Genomic DNA, 22,849 nt, shown 5'->3' with positions numbered 1-22,849 from the left:
ATTTTGGGACGGTATAAACAATCATGCAGCCAATATTTGGTGTATTGTATGTATTGCTTTACATGAGAATACTGTATGTTTGCAGGTGAAGTAAGACATACTATATAACCAACTTTTAATATATCGCTGGACAATATAGTTAACATTTTTGATTATTTTACAATCAAGGAGTACATAACACTTCACATGAGTGTACTGAATATTCAGGTAAGGTTGGATATATTTTTTTAGTAATTGTATAATTTGTTATTAATTATATATTCATTAAATAATTGTTGAATTTATTAAGTGGTAATATTGAGAATTATGAAACATGTAAGGTTTTGGTGAGTTTTAAAACAATTTGGTGTGGCGACAAGCCTAATTATTATTTGGTTGTATGCATAGAAGTGCTGAGGCAAAAAATCATGGCATACAACTTTAAAGAAAGATATTATGTACTATGTACAACGTTTTGTGTTTGTGTAAGCAAAAGGGATCTGTGGCAGCTCCTTTTGAGTCAATTAAGATGCCATTTATGATCCCACTTTGTGCTTTCTCTCATATTCTCTTTTAAGGGTTGCATGAACAACGTGTCGTTCGGCTCTGAGAAAAGCGGTTACTATGAGACGGTTGCCGGTGGTGCGGGGGCGGGGCCAAGCTGGAATGGGCGTGGGGGCGTTCACAGTCACATGACCAACACTCGCATCACTGACCCTGAGATCCTGGAGAGCAGGTCTGAGTGTTTAACAGCGTTGTAGAAACATTACATTCATTCATAACGTGAAAGAGATATTTGAAGTCGAGTTGATGTCGCCGTCTCAGGTATCCAGTGATTCTTGAGCAGTTTTCTCTCCGGACCGGTTCTGGAGGGAAAGGTCTGTACCATGGCGGTGATGGTGTTATCCGGAAACTTCGATTTCGTAGTCCAGTGGTTCTGTCAGTATTGACGGAGAGGCGCTCTACACGACCCTACGGCCTACATGGTAGCTTCTTCTGCATTTATGTGTGTGTGTGTGTGTGTATATATATATATATATATATATATATATATATATATATATATTAGTGCTGTCAATCGATTAAAAAATGACTAATTAGCAGCACATTTTTCTGTAATTAATCGCGATTAATCACACCTAACATTAAAGGTTTTAGTATATTTTTCTATTTTAATTATTTCAAATTTAAACTCCAAATTAATGTAATGTAGAAACAAAATAAAGACAGTAGCCTTTATTATATTTGTTTAATGACATCTTTTTATGAAGGAATGCATCACCGATAGCAATATTGATTTCTCTATGTAATAGATTTTTTCTCAATTATAGCCATTCGGCATTACAGTATAATTGAGAGCTATACATTTTAACATTTATTAAGCTTTAAAATATACAACAACTTTTAATTTAAGTGAGATTAAAACAATCTTCACATAAACCCATTATAATAAATGCCCTTCAATATATCAGGGCTCAGTTTTTTTGCCGGTTCACATTTTGACTTGCCCTGTCAAAATGCACAAAAAGTTATTGTTTTTGTAATTTTTGACCCATGTAACCTTGTAAACAGTGTTTTAAGATTTTCAGGTAGGTCTAACCGGTATGATATATACAGAAATTGAATAGTTATTAAACTGTTAAAGTATCCGTCTTCACTGCATAAATTATAAATTAAATACAGATTAATCCTTATTAAAGCTACAAAAGTTATTCAGTCAAGAGCAGTGAGTGATTTTTTTTGTTCTTTAATTATCCTTAAAGTAGTAGTTCACTTTAAAATGAAAATTAGCCCATGATTTACTCACCCTCAAGCCATCCTAGGTGTATATGACTTTCTTCTACAGACAAATACAATCGTAGTTATATTAATAAATGTCCTTGATAATGAGCTTTAGCTTGATAATGGCAGTGGATTGCAACCAACAGATTGAAGCTCAAAAAAGTCCATCCATCCATCCATCCATCCTTAACGAATAAAGACCTTCTGAAGCAAAACGATGAGTTTGTGTAAGAAAAATATTCATATTTAAAACTTTATAAAGTTAAATAACTAGCTTAAGAGCCAGGACATTTATTTATATTACTCCAATTGTGTCCGTCTGAAAGAAGAAAGTCATATACACCTATGGCTTGAGGGTGAGTAAATCATGGGGTAATTTTCATTTTAAAGTGAACTACTTCTTTAATGACAGACAGAAGCAGGTTTATTAGGCTGCTGTCACTTTAAGAGCTGCCACATATGACATGGATCTCACACACATCCCATTTTCTCGCAAATCTTTACGTTAATTTAAGAATTAATGTAACTCATTTAAGACTGTGCTTGAGAGGATACTCAACAAAATGGGCATTTTGGCATAATTTTGTGTTTTTGTCTGTTCAAGCGCTGGCTGAAGTGGCTTTCTGTGTGCACGAGTGTGTGTGTGTCACAGACAGGAGATTCACAGACAGCATGCCAGTACTGCACGGAGTTCTTTTTTGTTTCTTATGTGAATGGTTTAAAAGCATTTGCATGAATAAGAGCGGGATCATATAATGTAACACTAGCCAAGAGATGATGGGGAAAAAACGGATGCTGCGTTAAAGTAAAAAAAAAAATGTAACGCATTAAACTGAAAAAAAAATAATCACATGTGTTAACGCTTTAATTTTGACAGCACTAATATATATATGCTTTCATCTATGTGCTTACTGCTATATACACATATTTTGGCTTGTCTAGGAGGTAAAAATGGAGCACCAGGGCTGAATTTGTTACATAGAACGGACGGCAGAGTCTTAAATTTAGGGGCCAAGAATACCATCAGCCTCGATCCTGGGGTAAGACAAACTGTGTGTGTGTGTTTTTGTATACTTCTAAATACCTCCAAATCAATAATGTGATGATCTGAGGGAGAACCCAAAAGCAGAAAAATGCTTAACTTCAATTTATTGAAACAATAATAAAGATAGTCCAAGCCACACGGCTCCAGACCTGATCAGAAGAGTGGAGAAGAGATTGGTCAGAGTCCAGGGCAATCAAATCCCAATCGTGAGGTGAGAATCAATGTCAGACATGCAGGATAGTCAGGCGAGGAGCAAACGGAACCAACTGGGGCATCCCAACTCACGATCGGAAACAGGCAGGTGTTCATGGCAGAAAGCAGTCCAGAGAGGCGAACGGTAACCCAGGGAAATCCAAAATCCAGCACCAGGAACAGTCCAAATGGTCAGCAGCGAGAGAGCAGTCTGAGACCAGTGAATTCTGGAGAGGAACCAGGGAACCACAACACAACCAGGCAGAGAAAAAATATGTGCGATAAAAAGAAAACAAAACCAAATAAATGAACTGAACTAGATAAGAAAAAACAGGCGGATGAACAGCAAGAAGGACAGAACACACTGGCAGAGAACAAAGGGAAAGGAAGCATAGATATAGCATAGAAAACAAGCAATAAGAGGAGACATGTGTGGGTGGGTGTGTGTGTGGGGGGGGTGGGGGGGGGGTGCTTAAAACAAAAGTGAGAAACTGAATCCTGTTAGAGAAGGGCATAAACAGTGGTCACTTCTAAATAATTTCCCAGGCATTTTCCCATTCAGAACTGAAGTGAGGATGCCATTTGAATTCCAATTCAGTTCCTGAATTTCAGGATGCAGAATTGCCATTTGGAAAATTGAAATGCATCCTGTTTGTTACCTCAATTTTTACTGCAAGGAAGTTAAAATAAATTAAAATGCGGTCATTTGTAACTCGACAGACTTTGAATGTTAATTTAACAAAGCCTTAAAAATGTTGATAGATAGAGGGATGGATGGATAGATGGATGGATGGATGGATGGATGGATGGATGGATGGATGGATATTTAAATAAAATGTACTTGTGTAACCTGTGGCATTTCTGACAGGACATGTTCAGTCTGTTCACCCCTGGAGGAGGTGGATATGGAGGTGTGGATGAACAGGATGGAGAAACCATTCCATCTAAACGTCGTTGCCTGCATGAGCCACAGGTCACAGTTTAAGAAGACCTCATTGATTCACGCATTTTAGTGAACAAAGCATTGGAACATTTAAAACTATTTTTCAAGAAATCTGAAATAAAGTCTAATGCAACCTCTTATAAAGTGTATTTTTTTATATTCTGCTACAGTGTTTTACAAAGATTGGTTATAGGCTACTTAATGTACAGTAGGGTATATAAAGTGATGAGAAAATCAATAATCAGTGTAGGCTATTTCAGCTATTAGCATGCACTGGATTAGAATCATCGATAATGAAATTACAGTAAGCTTATGAGTGATATTTTGTATGCACCGGCAAGAGGTGTTAACCTGTTTATGGTCTGAGACGCTGAGAGATTGTTTTCTTCTTTTTTCTTCTTATTTGATTTCTTGATTAAATTAAATGTTGCCTTATAATGTGCGTATGCCATTTCCAGCACAAACATCGGATTTTTATTAAAAAGAAACTGCTATATGCGCTAGCAAGCATTTTAGCTACATAGCCTACATATAGGCCTACATATTCGTGCATAAACTAATAGATGGACAAATATATATAGGCTAATTAAGAAGGCTAACAAGCTTTATAAGGTTATAGCCTTACAAATAAATGCATAAGGATACAATATAGGCTAAAAGTTGGGGAATTGCATAAGGAAAACCAAAAGGTTGTAAATCTTCAAAAATATTTTGCAATTTGCTGGAATATTTACAAAAGCTTACACCGTCCAGGAGTGACAAAAATATCAACTTAATACGCCTATTTAGTTCTGTAAAACGTAACGTTGAGAAATTATTCGCGCTACATTTCCAAGTTTATTCATAAATAAGGCTAGTCTAGATCAAAAAGCGACTTACATTCCATTAAACTGTAAATGCATATTCTTTTATATGTGCTGCTTTTGAAACACTTTTCTCAATGCCTTCTATAGCCTACGTTGTAATATTTGAATGACACGATGTGGTCAAGAAACGCAGTGATCGGTTAGTTAGGTTTTAAATTTGTCTTTTTCTGTTTGACTGATGATGTCATTGGAACGAAAGGTTGAGTTTAAAAATGTATGTTTGTATTGAACATTGATGGAGCAACAAATTTTGTGTAAAAATAAATCATAAAAGGGTATAATTTAGTTTAAAAAATCTTATAAACGGGGTAGGCCTATGGATCACGGGGTAAAAGGCACACAGGCTATTGATACAATACTTAGACATTATTAAACTATATTATTTTAGTTCAAGTTAATACTTGTTCAAAACAATCACTTTAGCAAAGTTTGTACTATTTTCTGTTTATTTTGGTAAATAAAATAATTCATTTTTGTTCTATAAATACTGTCATTAAAATATAGGCTATAATAAACATGTATTTTAAAAATACAGAAACAAAATCATTTTAAAAAGTAAAGATTATATAAGCATTGAAGGAGATCCCATAATACTTTAATATAGATTTATTTTTGATTTTTATTTATTACTGAGTTTTATTATATGATATGGTTAATATATTTTTGAATATGATGGTTTCATTATGAATATGGTGATTATCTCTAAGGTGGACACCCAACTTAATATATTATATTTATTTACCATCTGAATCTAACCATGCATATCAACTAATGGAAAAGTCAGAAAGCTATTTGTTATCATGTTTATTATTGTGCCTTTTTCCCCAACATAGATGGGCTTTTTTACCACAAATACGGCTTGGCTGTGGCTCATGACCAATAGACTATGTTCAATTTAGTTGTCTTTTTCTTTTTTACTTCTAAACCTCTTTACACTATAAAGTTTGTAAAAATGGGGCACATTACTAAAATGAAGGAATTTTCCCTATTGATTTTTCATAAGCGTTTTACCATTTCGAATTATGTGTTGTGTTTTGGTTACTTTTTTAACATGTTTTTTATTAGCTATTATTGGTTTTATTTAAACCATTAACTCACTTAAATGCCTCCACTTATAGCTAATAGATTCATTGGTTGACGTTTTTTTTAAATGTGATTTGATTTCCTATTATTTACAAAAGTTCAAAACTAAGGCAATCTAAAAGCAGGCTAATTGGACAGAAAGCATGAATAATTTATCTTCAAAACATATGATCATTGGCATAATATAGGCCTAATATGTTTAACATGGTTTATTTTCTTAATTTGAAGCTGCTCATGCTTTAATGCTAAGCTACCAATCTGTGTGGCCTCTGTGGCCATTTAGCGGTAATGTAGCCTAGCCTATTTTTTGTTTGTTAATTGGTTGCATGTTTGTTCAAATTTAAAAAAAAAAAGAAAAGAAAAAATGTAGGCTACTTGATTGTTTTCTGTAGATTGTGTGTTTTGTTGAAAACGAAATGTTTCAATCTCAAACCCTAGGCCCTATCTCTACGGTACGCGACCGAGCCTATAACAAGGGGTGTGGATAATGGATGGACAGATCTTTTAAGTTTAAGCGACATTTAGACTACAGTTCGTATTAGGCTACATATTTTCCTTGTATTATCACTTGTCTGGATATTCAATAGCCTATATGCATTAGAAAATAAAATGCAGATTGAGATGGGCTATACGCTACGCACGGTATAGTAGGCTAGCCATATTGAGTGGAGTAAAGTTTGGATGACACCTCACAAGTACTGCATTACAAACAAAGTAAAAGAGGTTTCATATAAAATTTTCCATCGAATTTACCCAGTTAAATCACTTCTGGTACAATGTTTTAAAGTGAACATTGAAGATATTTGTGCTTTTTGTAAAACCACCCTGAGACTATTAAGCATTTATTTTGGGAATGTCCCAAGACCCAAATGTTTTGGAAAGAACTTAGTAGTTACTTGCAAAGTAAAGTTATGACTCCTGTTAACTTTGAAGAAATTGATGTAATGTTAAAATGTTTCTCATTTGAGGGTGAAAAAACCATTTTGTTTATTTTTGATTTAATTGTTATAATTTCCCGTTACTATATTCATAAGGTCAAATGGAATGGAAAAATACCAAATTTTGAACATTTTAAAATTGATGTTAGGATATATTTAGAAACTATTGCCAAAAGTAAAAACCTGAAAGCTATGAAAACTAAACAGCTATTTGACAAGTACAAGCTGTTTTTGTAAAAAGTCTTTCAGTAACCTATTTATTATTTTTTATTTATTTATTTTATTTATTTTTCTTTTTTATTATTTTATTTTTTTCATTTCTTCTCTACCCCTGACATGTATGGTTATATGTACTCTTGTGTGTAAACTGTTTTGTTATTATTAAAATTCAATTAAAAAAAAAATATATATATATATATATATATATAGTAGGCTAGCATATAGCTATTGTTATTTCTGCGAGATGACGGATTTCGGTGCATTTTATTATAGGCTAGATATTTGATTAATTAATCATTAAAACATTATGTAAAAGCATCGGAATTTCAAAATGTGCTTACAAAGGTCCTTTGTTCGAGAATATAATTTCTGCCACACATTTCTTGTGCAATTTTGTATTTTTCTTTTATTTTGGTAATGCCAGTATAACGCAGCTATATGGAAATACATAGGCTGTTTATGGATAACATCATGAAGGATTTTTAAAAAGACATTTAAAAGGATTATATAGACTGTGATATTTTGATCCTGACCCTTAAAAAGTATGTTTTTTAATATGCCTTTTCTCACAATTTTTTTTCATTTCATTTTTCTATTTTCATAATTGTACGTTTCAAAGCAATAGTTCCACCAATTCTATTTTCTATGTTCCTTATGTTCAAAGCAATATTAGAAATTTTACGATTTGGTTAATTGGTTGTGATTGTATTTAAATTTGATTTGTTCATTCTTATTTTGGTCTCAGGCAGATAGTGTTTGTGCCGATTTTGTCTCCACAATGTGGATAGTGGGTGAAGTTTCTGAATTAAAGGAAGTGTGTTCGCTGAGCAAAACAAACTTAGTTTAAAATGAGGTTCAGTGTTGATTGAGCCTTTTTATTTACTGTGGTTTTCAATATAGTTTTTTAATACTCCACTGCATTTTTCTTTGTGAGTGGCACAATACTTTTGAAATACAGAATATTGTTTTAAAAATACCAAGAAAATAAGTCAAATCAGGTTGCATTTGAATTATTAATTCTTAATTTTTTTAATTCCTGTCAATTTCATCACTGGGTTCAAGTAAAAGCGATTTGCAGGCCTTCTCAAACCACAAAGTTATGATGTGACTGTCAGACAGTAACAACACGTGATCAAAGAACCGAACATTTGACTAAATACAAAAGCAAAACAACAGTAACAAACATGTATTTGCTGTGAGAATGTCTCAAGCTTTGTAATTGACATTTAAAAATAAAAATAAACCTTTTTACCACTTTCCCTTGCAAACCGAAACCATTTGTTTAAGATGAAATCTATAAAGCTATACGGGAGGCTTCTGGACATGTTTCCATGGGATTCCACCTAAAAGGGACACACTTTAAGCACAATATACAGTCTGACTGCTACCATGACAATAATAATACAATAAAGAAAGACTAAAACTCTTCAGTGGAGCCAATTAATCAGCCACAAATCCTCGTACTAGGTCCATTCTAAAGAAATGGACCTGTATGAGAGTGGAAGTGTTGGGGGTGTGAATGAGTGATTTGAGGGAGGACAGGACAGAAAAAAACAGCAGGAGGTGGTGAGGTGACGTGCACCAGACAGAGGGACAACCACAGACCACCAGTTAAATGACCCTTACATTCAATTACTCATCAAATTCAATATGAGCTTATGAACCGTTTTATGCAGACATGCATGATCAAAAGGTGACAAACATTCATTTGATGACCAGATTATTAGAAAAAATAGTTACAGCACCTATACTCCACAGGGACACAGAGTTGTGATAAGGCTTAGAGACACAGTAGACTGATAAAAAATGGCTCTAATTACAGTTCTTCAAAGTGAATGCATGCCAGAAAAAAAACGCGCAAGACTGGATCTTATCAGATCTGTCAAGCCTCCACAGTTGTTATCAGAGCCTGAGATTGGACTTTTACCAAGTGGAGAGGGGGGTGAAATGAAAGTTCTAAACACACTCATTGTGGGAACAGAAACAGGTCAGAAAAGCCATACAAAAGTCAAGATTTAAAAAAAAAATGCATGTTTACTCTGCAACATATAAAAAGTGACACATTCATGGCAGAAAAGCCATCCTTTATGTAAACATTGCAGGTTCCTTACAGATTCAAAAGTACACATTCACACACAAACATCCCTAATCCCTACAAATGTCCAGCACAATATTTCATAGTTGATTCGTAGGAAGATAAGCAGCCACACACAATATTTTTAGGCTTGTAAAAACAGACAACATTCAATTGATCATGTGAAGTATTGCATTATCCCCAAACACTACAAGGGTCCATTCAGGAAACAAGAGCAGCTAAATGTACCAGTCTCTCCACTGACATTAAAATCTGAGGTAGTAATTGTGTCAAAGAAAGTCACATGAGTGGGCGAACAGTGTCAACATTGGTCGGGTAGAATCTTTGGTCAATATCGGCCTGTCTTAAATCCAGTAACAGTTCAGAAATACAGAGAGATATTCTCAAAGAATTCCCTGAGACAATTCACAGATCGAGTATTTTGTGTTGAGCAGCATTAATGCTTGCAAATCTGTGTGTGTAAACCTGGCCAGTGCCAAAGATGGGAAGTTTTTCCAGGACTATTATGAGATAGACAGTTTAAAGAGAATATTTGCAAAGGGAAGGTCCGTTTTGAAGGGCATACTGGTTTGGAGTTGGGTGAGAAGTCTGATTGTTGGAGCCAAGCGCATCAAACACACTCTTATTGGGAGGAACAGATTGCAGCATGCTGTCCAAGTCCATGAGAAGGGGAGGCGCTTGAATGGAAACCGGCCCACTTGGTAGAATGGGCCAATAAGTGTGACCAATCAAGTGTGATGATGTGACGTGCGCACCACCGTAACTGTAGAACGGAATCCCACTCAGTGGAATAAACGGGTTTCCGTTAAAGCGCATGCTAGGAGGGGCTACCGCATTAGGGGGGGTGTATTTGGCGTAGGAGGTCGGCAGCTCCCACGGAGGAGTTATGCCACGCTTGGAGCTTTTGTTTGGCGGGGGGCAGGAGTCACTGTATCCATCTGAAGTCGATCCTCGATCACTTGACCTTTTCCCGACAAGCGTCACCCCTCTCCAGTCCTCGTCGGACAAATCTGACGCGGGACTGACGGAGCTAGCCGACGAACTGCAGTTGTACAAGGCGTTACAAGGGCGAGGTGGAGTGGCAGAGCGAGTGTGTGGAGGGGGTCCAACACCCCAACATTCCCTCTCTCGAATCCCCTCCCCAGCTGAACTGGCTGGCCTGAGGCTATGCAGGAGAGAATCTATGGCAAATGTAGAGTCCAGTTTGGGACGATAGGGGTCCTCTGATGGGGGCGGGCTGTGACGGGTGGGAACAGGGGGTAATGAGAGGTCAGCGGGCAGAGGTTTGGACTTGTTCGACGGAGCGTAACCTTGAAAGATGTACGGGGCCAGGTCCTGAGCAAAGATGGTTTCATCCTGACGGGACACTGCCGTATTTTGTCTTTTCAGCAGCTCCAGGGGAATTCTGTTCACTTCTACAGTCCAAAAGTTACCTTTACCTTGGGGTTTACCAGGATCCTTCAGAACCTAGAGAGAGGAGGAGAGGGCACCAACGTCAGACTAACATATAACGTAATTTATCAGTTACGAAGTCAAACACATACCTTCACAAAGCAGTCGTAAGAGGACAGGTTGTGTCGGACCGAGTCCCTCCAGCCTTTGTAATTTCCCTTGAAGAATGGAAAGAGAGTGCTGATCTCCTTCAGAATCTGTTCCATGAAGACAATTTATAGATAGTTATTTCAAACATATCATTATTGGCCACAGCTTCTAAACTGCACCGATTGAAAACAGACAGCTGATTACTATTTAACTAAAAATACATAAATGTTAACTTCCTGAAAAAAATATATATATATATAAAAATATAATTATATATATATATATATATATATATATATATGTGTGTGTGTGTGTGTGTGTGTGTGTGTGTGTGTGTGTGTGTGTGTGTGTGTGTGTGTGTGTGTGTGTGTATACACATACACATATACACACACATCAATTAAATCACATTTTAAAAAGTGTTATTTTCTGTAGGGTGACATTTTATACATGTACAAACGCACACTTAATAGTATCCCGAATTTACCATTTAAATTGGATAATAAAAAAATAATATAATAGGCTATAATATAATATTATATATAATATAATAATGTTTTTGCCTAAATGACCAAATACAGGATCTTTATGCTATTTTAATCAAAGGAAATTTCGAGTCCAATTACCTGCAGGTTCTACCTCAATTCATCAACAGAAATTCACAGGAGTCACTCTTGAATAGTCAGCGCATTGTTAATCCCGATCGTGGATTCTTACACATTGCGACATTTCGAAACAATCGCGTAGTAATTGTGGCACAGTGTGATTCCAGCCACAGATATCAGCATGATAGAGTATCGCCCTCTGCTTTCACTATTCACAACACAAACCCCATCGAGATCCAGACACGAGACAGATTACGAGGCAATACAACTATAAAATAAATAACAATAAAATAAAACTCACGTAACAAACTTAATGTTGTTTCTTTATGGAAATAAACGCCAGTGTTGTGATGGTACAATTAGGATAAGTTTTATATTAATTTTCAGCTAATTCCTCTGAATAAAATTGTTAAGTTACCTATAAAACTAATAGAACTCATATTCATTTGGAACCTTAAATCTAAAAGATTCTAATAAGATCTTACACTAAATGAAAAAGTAATTCTGCTGCCTCACAACTTAAATTGAAATAGCCTACACGTTGCGGTACGGCTTTGGCTAGTACTTGAAAGGATAATAAGTTTCAGCTGAAACGCTGAAAACTCTTAAATTAGAAAAGAATTGATGACAAAACATGATAAAATATAACATTGTAAAAAATATATTTTTTGAAGTTGTAATAAAAAGGTAAATTATTGGGCGTAGGCTACTTTACAAGAAAATATTTCTAGGCTAGCTACTTCAAAAATGTCATGTTTAAATCAATGTGCCGTTTCTTTGTAATCAATTGTGAAATTACAGTTTCTGGTCGAGAATTGTTTGTGCGTCTTTTTTTGCAATTAACTGTGATTATGAAACTTAATTTGTAGCCTATTCCCTGTTGGATTTTGACCACAAAAAAAAGTTGCGCTCATGTGAAAGTGACCAACCTCTGATAGAGTGAGCTTCTTCTCCGGAGAGTTTTGGATGACCATGGCAATCATAGCAAGGTATGAGTACGGTGGTTTGGGATAACGCTGATAGTTCTTCTTCTTTCCTCCACTGGAGTTTCCATCCTGCAGTTCCCATGCGCTCCGATCCGACGGTTTGCCTCTATAACAGGAGTCCTGCGCCATCCCTGTGGACTTATCCAGTCGGCCGACGAACTCCAGCAGTGGGTTTGTGGAGCAATGACAGCTGGAGTTTGAAGAGGAATAGCTGGTTTTGCCGTCAAGGTGAGGGTCGCGTTGGGCTCCTGCTCCTACAATGATCACGGGTGGTGCCAACAAGCCCGGACCCCCCCAGTGCTTTGTCATGCTGATGTAGAGGGGGAGGAGGGAGGCAGGGATGGTCGCTCCTCAGCCCCTCAGACTGCTGGCTCCAGGTCAACTATATTTGAGCAGCAAACAATTCACAGTTTCATGTCAATCCCGCTGCGTAATGGGAGTGAGAATGAGGCGCGATGCGCGATCACCGCGGGGGAGGAGGGGGAGAACACGATCAAAATCAGCGCTCAGATTACCTGAAAGACATCTTAAGTGGCCTATCCATGATATGTCCTACATGTGTAGACCTTTCTCCACAAATCATGCTAATAAGAATAACAAAATCTCGAACTTGGTCCTTGTAGGCGATTGTGCTGGGTGGAATTGCCTAAATACTAGTGAGCTTCTACTGTTGACACGAATATCACAGCAGGAGTAGTGCACCAGCTCAACTAACTAGTGAGATCCAAATAAAGATTTCAGATTTTTGAGTATCTGACATACCATGACTGTGACATGCTATACTCCTATAGGCCTACAACAATAGTTTCGTGAAATATTTTATAAGCGCATTTTATATGCCATCTACAACATCCAATGTGCGATTATGACTCTAAATTACTACTATTATGCTTTTAAAATCCATTGCCAGCACATCACAAAAGCTACTGAAATGAACTGCCAACAAAAGCAACAACAAAAAAAAAACCTAAATATTATTGTTGAGGAAAAACACATTCCCATGCTGTCTGTCAGATATTAAGAGGTGTGAATAATATGAAAGAATGGAAACAGCCAAACAGATTAACACCCAATCCACAATCAGGAAATAACTGCAAACTATAGGCCTACTTTATAGGCAAGCATTCACATAGGCTATCAAAACAAGCATCTGATGGTTATTGCTTAAAAAATTGTTAGCCGGATTAAAGATCGAAATGTTGATGTGAATTTCCACAGGCCAAAAGAAAGGGCTTTTGGGGGATTGGGTTGGGTTTAAAGTGGGACTCTCGTATCTCAGCAAGACAGAGAAAACAAGTTGGATTAGAGAGATTCTCTTCCGTCCCGGGGGTTCAAAAACACAATAGTGGGATGAGACCTAAATGTATCACACAGAGAGTCTGATAATCACCTTGAAAACAGATTGACAACATACTGACTACTATTGTAGCACGTTTATTGGGATACTCGTCTTTCATATGCACATCTCTTAATTCACTGGTTCCAAATTAGTAGCAGGCAACAACATGTGACCTGGACTTTTTTTTTTTTTGGTTGAAATATAACGGAACAAATGGTATAGCCCTAACGTTACGTGTTTTTAAGGGAATTTTCTGTCAACAATGTTAACTCAGACGCGATTCATTTATTTCACATTAGGATATATGCTTGGTTTATTTTCAACTTTACCTTACACATTTGTTTGAACTATAACAAATAAACATTTTAAATGATGTTAAAAGCTGATATTGCTGTTGACCGAGATGAATGAACGCGTGTCTTACCTGATCACGCGCTTTCTGACTGTTTGAGAAGAAACTGCTGCAGTTCGTTTGAGTAATGATGACGTGACGCTCTAATCAAACGAACGCTCAACGCTGATTGGACAAACAACCCGTCATTTACTACGAACCTGTCCAAACCAAATATTCGCTGCAAAATATTTTTACCCTTCATATTTACTTATTTACTTACTTACTAACGTGCTTATGAACTGAATATTTAAACAATAAAATAGACAATTATTCACAAGTCCTGGCACTAAAGAGTTTTTATTGAACATTTAATAAATAAGAACAAAACAAATACAATAAGCTATGACAGAAATAATCGAAATTACAGAAACTAATTTGTACATAGCTTTTGATATTTTATTTTAACCAGGATCTGTAGCCTACACTGTTTAGATTGAGTTCTTCTGTTGTATGAAATCAGTTCTGGTTCCTCACTGGTGTAAAACAGTGCAAAAGGTGGTATAATAGATCATGCTGATGGAAAGTACATGCTATTTTAAATATAATCTCTCTTATAGTCTAGATTTGTGCACTATAACGCAAGCAGCATTTTCTATAACATTCTTGTGTGGGGAAAGATATGAAAAACAATTCAGCTTGTGAAAAAAATATGGGATGTTTTGCATTTATAGCTGCACAACTTTAAGAAACGTTGTTTCTTGAATTAATTCATAACTAGCAAATGAAAAAAATGGCACACATGGTTACCACGAGTTAGTAAGTAAATTTGAGATGTAGGCCTAAGTAACAGAAGTGGCAGCATGTTGATTCGCCAAATACTTAGCTACATAATAAAATACTCATGAGGAGGAATATAGGCTACACCTTCTTGTACTCAGTAAAGCGGAACTGTCTTCACTTCAGCCATGTAAAGAAAAGCAGAGGACTCTATTTCCTGCGTCCCCCTGGAAAAGATCAGAAGAAGCTGTGAGGTCATTTCAGGGGTCACCAGATTAAACACTTGAGATGAGGTTAGTGATCTCAGATGGAGATTTCCATTTTAATCTTTCCCCTTAAATATTTTTCCTACTTTCATTTCAACATTATTTAGAACCCGAAGCTTCATTTCATTTCACTTTTTTCATTTCACTTTTGCCTGATTCTGGTTTATATGACCCAATGTTCCGCTATTATTCAGCAGTTATTGCTGTCTAGTGGTCATGATGACCCTTTTACGAGCTCTGCGAGTTAATAAACAGATAAGCCGTGTGTAACCTGCCTGCTGTGAGGGCTGTTCATGTGCTAACTCAATCTAAATAAAAATTATAATAGGGTCAGATCTGTACTTCAGAGAAGCATTCTAATCTTTAATCTGTTAACATTTTCACCAAGAATCTATTTTCTTATTTGTAATGGGTATTTAGGTAAATTAGTTGGAAATTGCATGTGCAAGAATCTATGTCATATTGGCATTTGATTTGCTCTGGATTCCCTAAAGGGGTCATTGGATGCAAAATTCACTTTTATATGGTGTTTGCGTATAAATGTGTCTTTGCAGTGTGTGGACACAACCACCATACAATGAAAAAAATTCATTCACTCCTTTTTTTTAATTCTCAAAAAGTCTAAACACTCTCAATAATCAAGCTGTTTGGATTTTCTGGGGAGTATGATGTCATATTGCCCATGCTTCGCCCACGACGGACTGTCCTGTATTAGCATATTTCCCGTATTTGTATAGGCATACTGTCCACCAAGGCAGGTTGCCATTTGCACATAGCCGGGTATTTAGAGAAACTAATCTTCCCCCAGAAATCTCCACTTTGGCCGGAGTTTTTAGAAATAATCGTTTTCTGTGATAAAAACTGGTTTAAACGTTTAAACTTTAAACGTTTAAAAAATTATTTTTTTCTTATTGCATAACAAGAAAAAGAACAATATACAACATACACATACAGAGGATCAAACGTCTCGCTCTTCTCTTCGTGTAAACACATAGACAGTAAAATAAATGGACACAGCGACCCCCTTGATTTCAACAAAAGAATTGAAGCCCAATAGAAGCACTCACTTCCTGATAGCCAAGCATACTGCGCAGGCTCAAACTGAGCTTGACGACATAGATGTGACATGAGCAACCTGACTGACAGTTGTAAATCTTTTAGTAGCTGTGCCAAGACAAATCTGAATCACTTAATCTTGCAGAGATGGCGAAGCGTGACCTGGAGCAACTTTTGGTAAGTATTCTGATGAATTATTGTGTCATTTTGCTTAATGTTTATTTATATTTTAAATGTAACGCCAGTACGCCATATTAAGTTAATGCATAATATTAAGAAGTTATGTAAAATGATATTCAAGCTTTTATGGACTCTATCTATACCATGGGCTGACTTTAGACAGTAAAAGATTGCTGGCGAGCTTCTCCTCATGTTTATACGGTAATATCTGTATTGTGCGACATAAAGTCGCGTGGTTATGACACAATCGTTAGCCTATTTTTACAAAAACGGCTTCTACGGGGGCCATAACGTAAGATACAAAGTAATGGAGTCTTTTATACATTGTCGTGTTTCTTTAGAAATAAATAATGGACAAACAGAGTCTTTGGACGCCTAAGATGTAAAGTTATTCGGTGTCAAAGTGACGCCAAAATGAATGGAAGTCAATGGAATGCTAACAGCAGTTGATAGTCAGCTACAATCCCAAAATCACTGGACTTAATGACTACAGACCTGTCGCTCTCATGTCTGTGGTCATGAAGTCGTTTGAAAGACTGGTATTGGCCCACCTGAAGGACATCACTGGACCCCTGCTGGATCCCTTTCAGTTTGCTTACAGCGCAAACAGGTCTGTGGATGATACAGTCAACATGGGACTGCATTATATCCTGCAACATCTCGACAGACCTGGGACTTATGCAAGGATCCTCTTTGTGGACTTCAGTTTGGCCTTCAATACCATCATGCCTGATCTTCTCACAGCCAAACTGACCCAGCCTCCATACCATCCTCGATCTGTCAGTGGATCTCCAGCTTCCTGACTGACCGGCAGCAGCGAGTGAGACTGGGGAAACACACATCCAGGTCTCTCACCACCAGCACTGGCGCACCCCAAGGGTGCGTTCTCTCCCCACTGCTCTTCTCCCTGTACACTAATGACTGCACTTCTAAAGACCCCACTGTCAAGCTGCTGAAATTTGCCGACGACACCATTGTCATCGGTCTCATCCGAAACGGTGACGAGTCTGCTTACAGACTGGAGGTTGAACAGCTCACTATCTGGTGCAGTTATAACAACCTTGAGCTGAACACGCTCAAAACAGTGGAGATGATCGTGGACTTCAGGAGGAACAGCCCAGCACTCCCCCCACTCACCATCATGAACAGCACTGTGGAAGCAGTGGAGTCATTCAGGTTCCTGGGCACTATCATCTCTCAGGACCTGAAGTGGGATAATCACATTGACTCCATTGTGAAAAAAGCCCATCAGAGACTGTACTTCCTTCGCCAGCTGAGGAAGTTCAACTTGCCACAGGAGCTGCTGATTCAGTTCTACTCAGCCGTCATTGAGTCTGTCTTATGCACTTCCATCACTGTCTGGTTTGGTTCAGCTACCAAATCAGACATCAGGAGACTACAACGGACAGTCCGGACTGCGGAGAGGATTATTGGTGCCCCCCTGCCAAACCTCCAGGACCTGTACTCTTCCAGAGTGAGGAAGAGAGCAGGTAAAATCATCACAGACTCAAGCGGATGGATTAACCCCTTGTGTAACCGGGGGCATATGTGTCTTGTGTCGACACCATAGACTGTAAAGGTCGACACCCCATGGAAGAGAGGGGGGGGGGCTGAGCAGTTGCTCATTATCATTTAAAGAGACATGCACCGAACAGGTCGCATTCTCAAGCCTGGTTCACACGGCAGGTTAATTAGGCCGATTTTGGCCCCGATTTACCCCTTCCGACAAATTTTAGGTATGCTCCGATTATCGTAAAATAATCTGATCAGATATTCCTGCCGTGTGTGGTGTGTATAGAGTGCTCTCGTCTGCTCGGAAGGACGTAGGGACTGCTCCGATCTCAAATCGGGGATATCCAACATGTTGGATTTTTTTGGCCCGATTTCTCCTCGTTTTTGTGCCCTCCGGGGACAAACGAGCACGCAGCCTGTGGACTGTGGCGTGTATCCAATCAGAAAGCGAGGTGACAAGGCGCAGAGGAAGCACCGGGAAACAAAATCAAAACAACCGTCCATTCTCGCGTTGTATCGACTTCTTTGACCATCGCCTTTTCTTTTGATGACGTTTTTTTCCGGTTAAAAACAAACTATCGCCACTGCACCCTCTTCATCCGCCATGATTGTTTACTCTGAAGTCACGTTTGATCTCGAGGGATTTTGCAAGATTTTCCGTCTGACCTGGGAATGCTCGGGAGTCAAATCGGTTTGTGTGTTCGTGTTGATTTTGCTGTGTGGCTGTGCACCACACACTGTAGGACCAAAACTGTTAGACCCGTGATTTTTTATCGCCGTGTGTGGGGTCTCTCAGGTTTGGAAAACCGCCCGACAATTTTAAAATTGTTACGTGTGAACCAGTCATAAGTTATTTCCCTAAAGCGTGGCTAATGAATCGGAAGACTCACAAATTCATAGAAAATAGCTTTATTTTGCATTGAAAAACAGTGGATATGTCATTAAATTCATGTAAGACTGCTTTGTCAACAAATTTGAGCTATGGAAGTCACTTTGTTATGGTAAAATATATTGATAATAAAACAAGCTCTAAAATGGAAAATCACATGAGGATTTAATGTTCAACAAAATGGGTGTTTCAAGCTAAGTGTATGGATAAAATAAAGAGAGAGCAAGTTACCCAGCAAAGATAATTTAAAAAACGGGTTACACACATGAAGACACAAAATAATGTTATGGTAAAATAAAACGCAACACTGTGTAGCTACATAACCGATAAAAAAATACAAAATAGGCTACATATAAAATACAAAGTCTTCTACCCTTTGAAAAACGGGAAACAACAATCTCAAATAATTACGGTTTTGTATATTTCTGAGAGATCAATAGACTAAAACTTCACTGAAACCTACAATAAGCCCAAGTCCTGCACTCTTAAAAACCAAAATAGGTTTTCACAGCGATGTCATATAGAAACCATTTGTGTTCTCCAAATAACCTTTCAAGGAACAGTTCTTAAAAGAACCATATTACATTTGAATAATCTAAACATTTTTTATGAAAAACGTTTTGTGCAAAGGAAAGGTTGGATGTCAAAGGTGAAACCATTGATGCCAATAATGAACCTTTATTTTTAAGAGAGTCGTGTATTGAGGGTTGATTTTAAATGCATTGCAGAGAGTAAATGTGCACAAAATCCAATTAAATCTAAAAACTTTATCCAGAGTCAGGTGACCTGTAAGTAATTTAGCACCATGTTCCCAAGTTTGATGGATTTTGTGCACAAGAGGCAGTGGTTGTCGTTCTGCTCCCTGCTGGTGCCACCATTACAAGTCTTTTCTTATCTGTCATGCACTATAAAGCCATTTAATTCTTTAGTATCATTACTTTAATTTAGTGGCTATCCTGAGACACTCAGTTATAATAGTTTGAACCTGTGGTTTAGCTCGTGCTGAGCATGAAGAAGCTCGACTTTTTGCTTCACAAGAAAACACTCAAACGGCCAGTAAATTGGCTTCCTATAAGGTGTGCCAATAGTAAGGTATAGGAATAAGAAACAGTCCATTTCTACAATTACAAGTCACCATAATGCATGACTATAACACAATCCTTTTGCATGTGATTAACATGGGTCCTATTCCAAATTGCCAGTAAATATTAGGTGTGCTGTTATACGGAGGTAATCAAGTTTTCTATGTATTTATAAGCTTTCTACGGGTCTTTAAATTGACTAAATATTATATCTTTGAGCATTTTGTTGAATTTGTATGGTTGCAACTGCTACAGTAGGTTATACAGACTTCATATTAAAAGTGATGACACTATAGGATGTCTCTTGCAGACAATGGTCATTCTTTTCCTTAAAGATCTCAAAATTGGAGAAATATCACAAGATCTTTGAGCATCATGTTGGCAATGGAGGATGCTTTTGCAACCCCAAGTTGCTACAGTAAAATGTCTTCAGGCGAAGGCTATTTACAACGACACAAAACGATATTTCTCCCTGTTCTCTTCAGTCATGTTTTTTTACGGTAACGCCCCCTTAACACATCGCAAACAAAGGCTATTTCACCCAAAATTGAAAATTCCAATAGTATCTCCAAAATTCTGTAATTTTTACTCACCTTTAGTTGTTCCAACCCTGTAGGAGTTTATTTCTTTTGTTGAACACAAAATAATATTAAAGAATGTAGCTAACCAGACAGTTGAAGGTAGGCCTAATTGATTTCCATAGTAAGAAAAAGAATACAGGTTTGGAACAACTTGAGTGAGTAAGTGATGACAAAAGTTTCATTTTTGGGAGAAATGTCCCTTTAATAAACAAGCAGGGGGCGCTTGACGGCTCAAAAGATATTCCCAATGAGAGCATAGCCTACACATCTCAGGACGTGAGAATTAAAAAAAAAAAATTACATTTGTTAAAACACTGTGAATACAGAAGATTGCTGTCCGACATAAATGAAATTCTGCCCAGCGATCTCTATAAAATATTTAAACAAAAATCGCTATTTGACAATCACAACGAATGTGATTGGTTCAACTTGACCTGCGCTGAAAAAAGTAACATGTATCACGGAATAACGCCGTCTATTGCAACATCGGAGATCTGGACAAGTTACACTTGAACAATAAAACTGGTAACGTTACAGAAATTTAATTAAAAATATCGAAACGATAGAATAATTATTATTCAGACCAACCCTCCCATTTCTTAAAATCTTAAAGCCTTTTGCCAGCACATTCCCGTTTCTGTGCAAACTCCCTGTGTGTGTGTGTGTGTGTGTGTGTGTGTGTGTGTGTGTGTGTGTGTGTGTGTGTGTGTGTGTGTGTTTGTGTGTTAGTGTAGCGTAGCGCCGACTGTCGGGATGCGGTGAGCGAGTAGACTAGACGGACCGAAGGGCGCAACGGCTGTTATGGAGTGTCATGTTTTATTTTATTTACCCCAAAACCTGACGTAAAGGACTTAAACGTGATCAGATGGACATGAATTTACCGATTGAGTTCAGCTGAAGCAACAGGTGAGACAGAAGCGTTGTGACATGACAAGGTGGTCAAATGACAGGTGTATGTGTATTCAGGTGCGTTCACAGGCCACTGAAACTAACACACACATTAAATGAACGGTAAAATGGCTTTATTACTGGATGACTGATTCAATACAATGATATGTTCAAGTATTCTTGTATCGTTTTTATTTTCGTATGAGGGATGAAGTTGGAATGAACTCTGGTCTTCAGACAGGTTAGCATTATGCTAGTAAACAGGAAATAGAATATTTCGAAAAATGTTTTTTTTAACATGTTCCTTCGTATTAACACGTTTTTGACATGGTATAAATTCATAAGCAGTTATTGCAAATTCATAACGGTTCACTTCGATTCATAATGAAATTTGATAAGAATATTTAAATTAGTTTTTAAATACTTTGTGTAATGAATGTGTTTTAAGCAAGAAAAAGAAGGGAGGCGAATTACTGCCCCAACAAACAGTCATCTTCTGAAAGGAAACATTCTATGTGAATACTTGGAATAGCATAGCCTATCTGTACACTGTGCCAATCACATTTTTTTCAGCTTAGCTTAACCAGAACAAATATACCACATTTCAGTTGGAAATTCCATGTTTTTTTTTTTTTGAAAGGATTTATTTTATTTCCATTTTTGTTTTTGGGCCTGTAACCTGCAATATTAGAAATGGGTTTTCCATGACAATGTGAACCCCGAGTCAGTAAACTAATCTAGATATTATAACAGCACTACCATGAGTAACGTTGATTCATCAATGTTTGTGTTGAAAGGATTTGTCAATGTAAGGTTTATGTTTAAGGTTTATATTAGGTCTCCTATATGACAAGAAATCTAAAATGATCTTGCCTTTACTCATTTAGCAGACATTTTATACAGCAATGTATTCTATTCATCAATATGTGCTTGTCTTCGGGTTAGTGCCATGATTGAAATCATTGATTGAAGCTGTTAAATGCCTATTTGAAACAACTTCTCTCTGAGTCAATGTTGGCTGTGATCGTACTTGTCAAAATAATTAATAGACAGTCGAATTATTGTCATATAAGATCGTGTGGGAGTTTGAATCGAGATTCCAACCTTTTAACGATTAATTGTGCAACTCTAGTGCCCGCCATGTTTCCCTATCAGTATTCTTTCCTTGACATCTTTTCTGTTTACAGACCCTTAAGATACAACAGACTTTGGTTGCATTCACATCTTTCCAAGCCCAAGACAAGCATTTTGAATAAGATTCAAGAGGTTTTCGGTCTGCTCACACGCAGCCACACACAGCTGCATATAGGCCTATATTGTAGAAGTTCCCAGACATATTGTCCAGTTCGTCCCAAATCAGCCCAGGAGTAAGTCTGGAAACCTTCTCTTCTAAGGCAGTTCGGATACTGTCCAATCTGTTTTGAGTCATTATCTTGCTGTACAATGAACCTTTGAGCAGCTATTCTTGGAAAGTGCCTTTGTACCTGGTTGCAAAAGAAACACCAGGTGCTGCTCCCTCTCTGATAGATCAGACATGATGCTGTGTTCTGGATCATCTACAGAGGCACCTTGAAGGCTGTCCAACAGGGCATTACAACAGGTCAGAGTTGAAATGAGAAGCACTTGGACATATTCAGTCAGGAACAGAGGTGGGACATAAAAAATGGATG

At 37.4% G+C, this 22,849-nt stretch overlaps 3 protein-coding genes across 12 annotated transcripts in view; 2 read left to right on the top strand and 1 right to left on the bottom strand.

Annotated features, from left to right (window-relative positions):
* oplah (5-oxoprolinase, ATP-hydrolysing) overlaps positions 1–4,085 on the top strand; it is a 104,294-nt gene extending 100,209 nt beyond the window's left edge. For all 7 annotated transcript variants that reach the window (XM_077205872.1, XM_077205867.1, XM_077205869.1 and 4 more), the window contains exons 25-28: positions 558–715; positions 805–965; positions 2,704–2,801; positions 3,867–4,085. In XM_077205872.1, coding sequence (XP_077061987.1) covers positions 558–715; positions 805–965; positions 2,704–2,801; positions 3,867–3,983 — 534 coding nt within the window. In that variant the 3' untranslated portion in view covers positions 3,984–4,085. The remainder of the gene's footprint in view (positions 1–557; positions 716–804; positions 966–2,703; positions 2,802–3,866) is intronic.
* Positions 4,086–9,061: 4,976 nt separating this feature from the next.
* Positions 9,062–14,079, bottom strand: foxh1 (forkhead box H1). Of its 2 annotated transcripts, none has more exons than XM_077205859.1 (4): positions 14,039–14,079; positions 12,219–12,657; positions 10,687–10,791; positions 9,062–10,609 (listed from the first exon to the last, which is right to left on the bottom strand). In XM_077205859.1, the coding sequence occupies exons 2-4, from the start codon at positions 12,582–12,584 to the stop codon at positions 9,662–9,664; spliced, it is 1,419 nt and encodes a 472-aa protein (XP_077061974.1). In that variant the 5' UTR covers positions 12,585–12,657; positions 14,039–14,079; the 3' UTR covers positions 9,062–9,661. The 2 variants fall into 2 exon arrangements, with proteins under 2 accessions (XP_077061974.1, XP_077061973.1); XM_077205858.1 differs by having other exon boundaries at positions 12,219–12,701; positions 14,039–14,076.
* A 6,913-nt stretch (positions 14,080–20,992) lies between these two features.
* Positions 20,993–22,849, top strand: part of ppp1r16a (protein phosphatase 1, regulatory subunit 16A) — a 36,021-nt gene continuing 34,164 nt past the window's right edge. For all 3 annotated transcript variants that reach the window (XM_077205888.1, XM_077205889.1, XM_077205886.1), the window contains exon 1: positions 20,993–21,197. The gene's annotated coding sequence lies outside the window, so the exon portion shown is untranslated. The remainder of the gene's footprint in view (positions 21,198–22,849) is intronic.

The sequence above is a fragment of the Siphateles boraxobius genome, unplaced genomic scaffold (genome assembly GCF_051911475.1).
Source record: "Siphateles boraxobius isolate OS27281-9 unplaced genomic scaffold, OSU_SipBor_1 55, whole genome shotgun sequence".
Taxonomy (NCBI): Eukaryota; Metazoa; Chordata; class Actinopteri; order Cypriniformes; family Leuciscidae; genus Siphateles; species Siphateles boraxobius.
The sequence above is the reverse complement of the archived record's forward strand: the minus strand, read 5'-3'. Positions and strand labels throughout refer to the sequence as shown.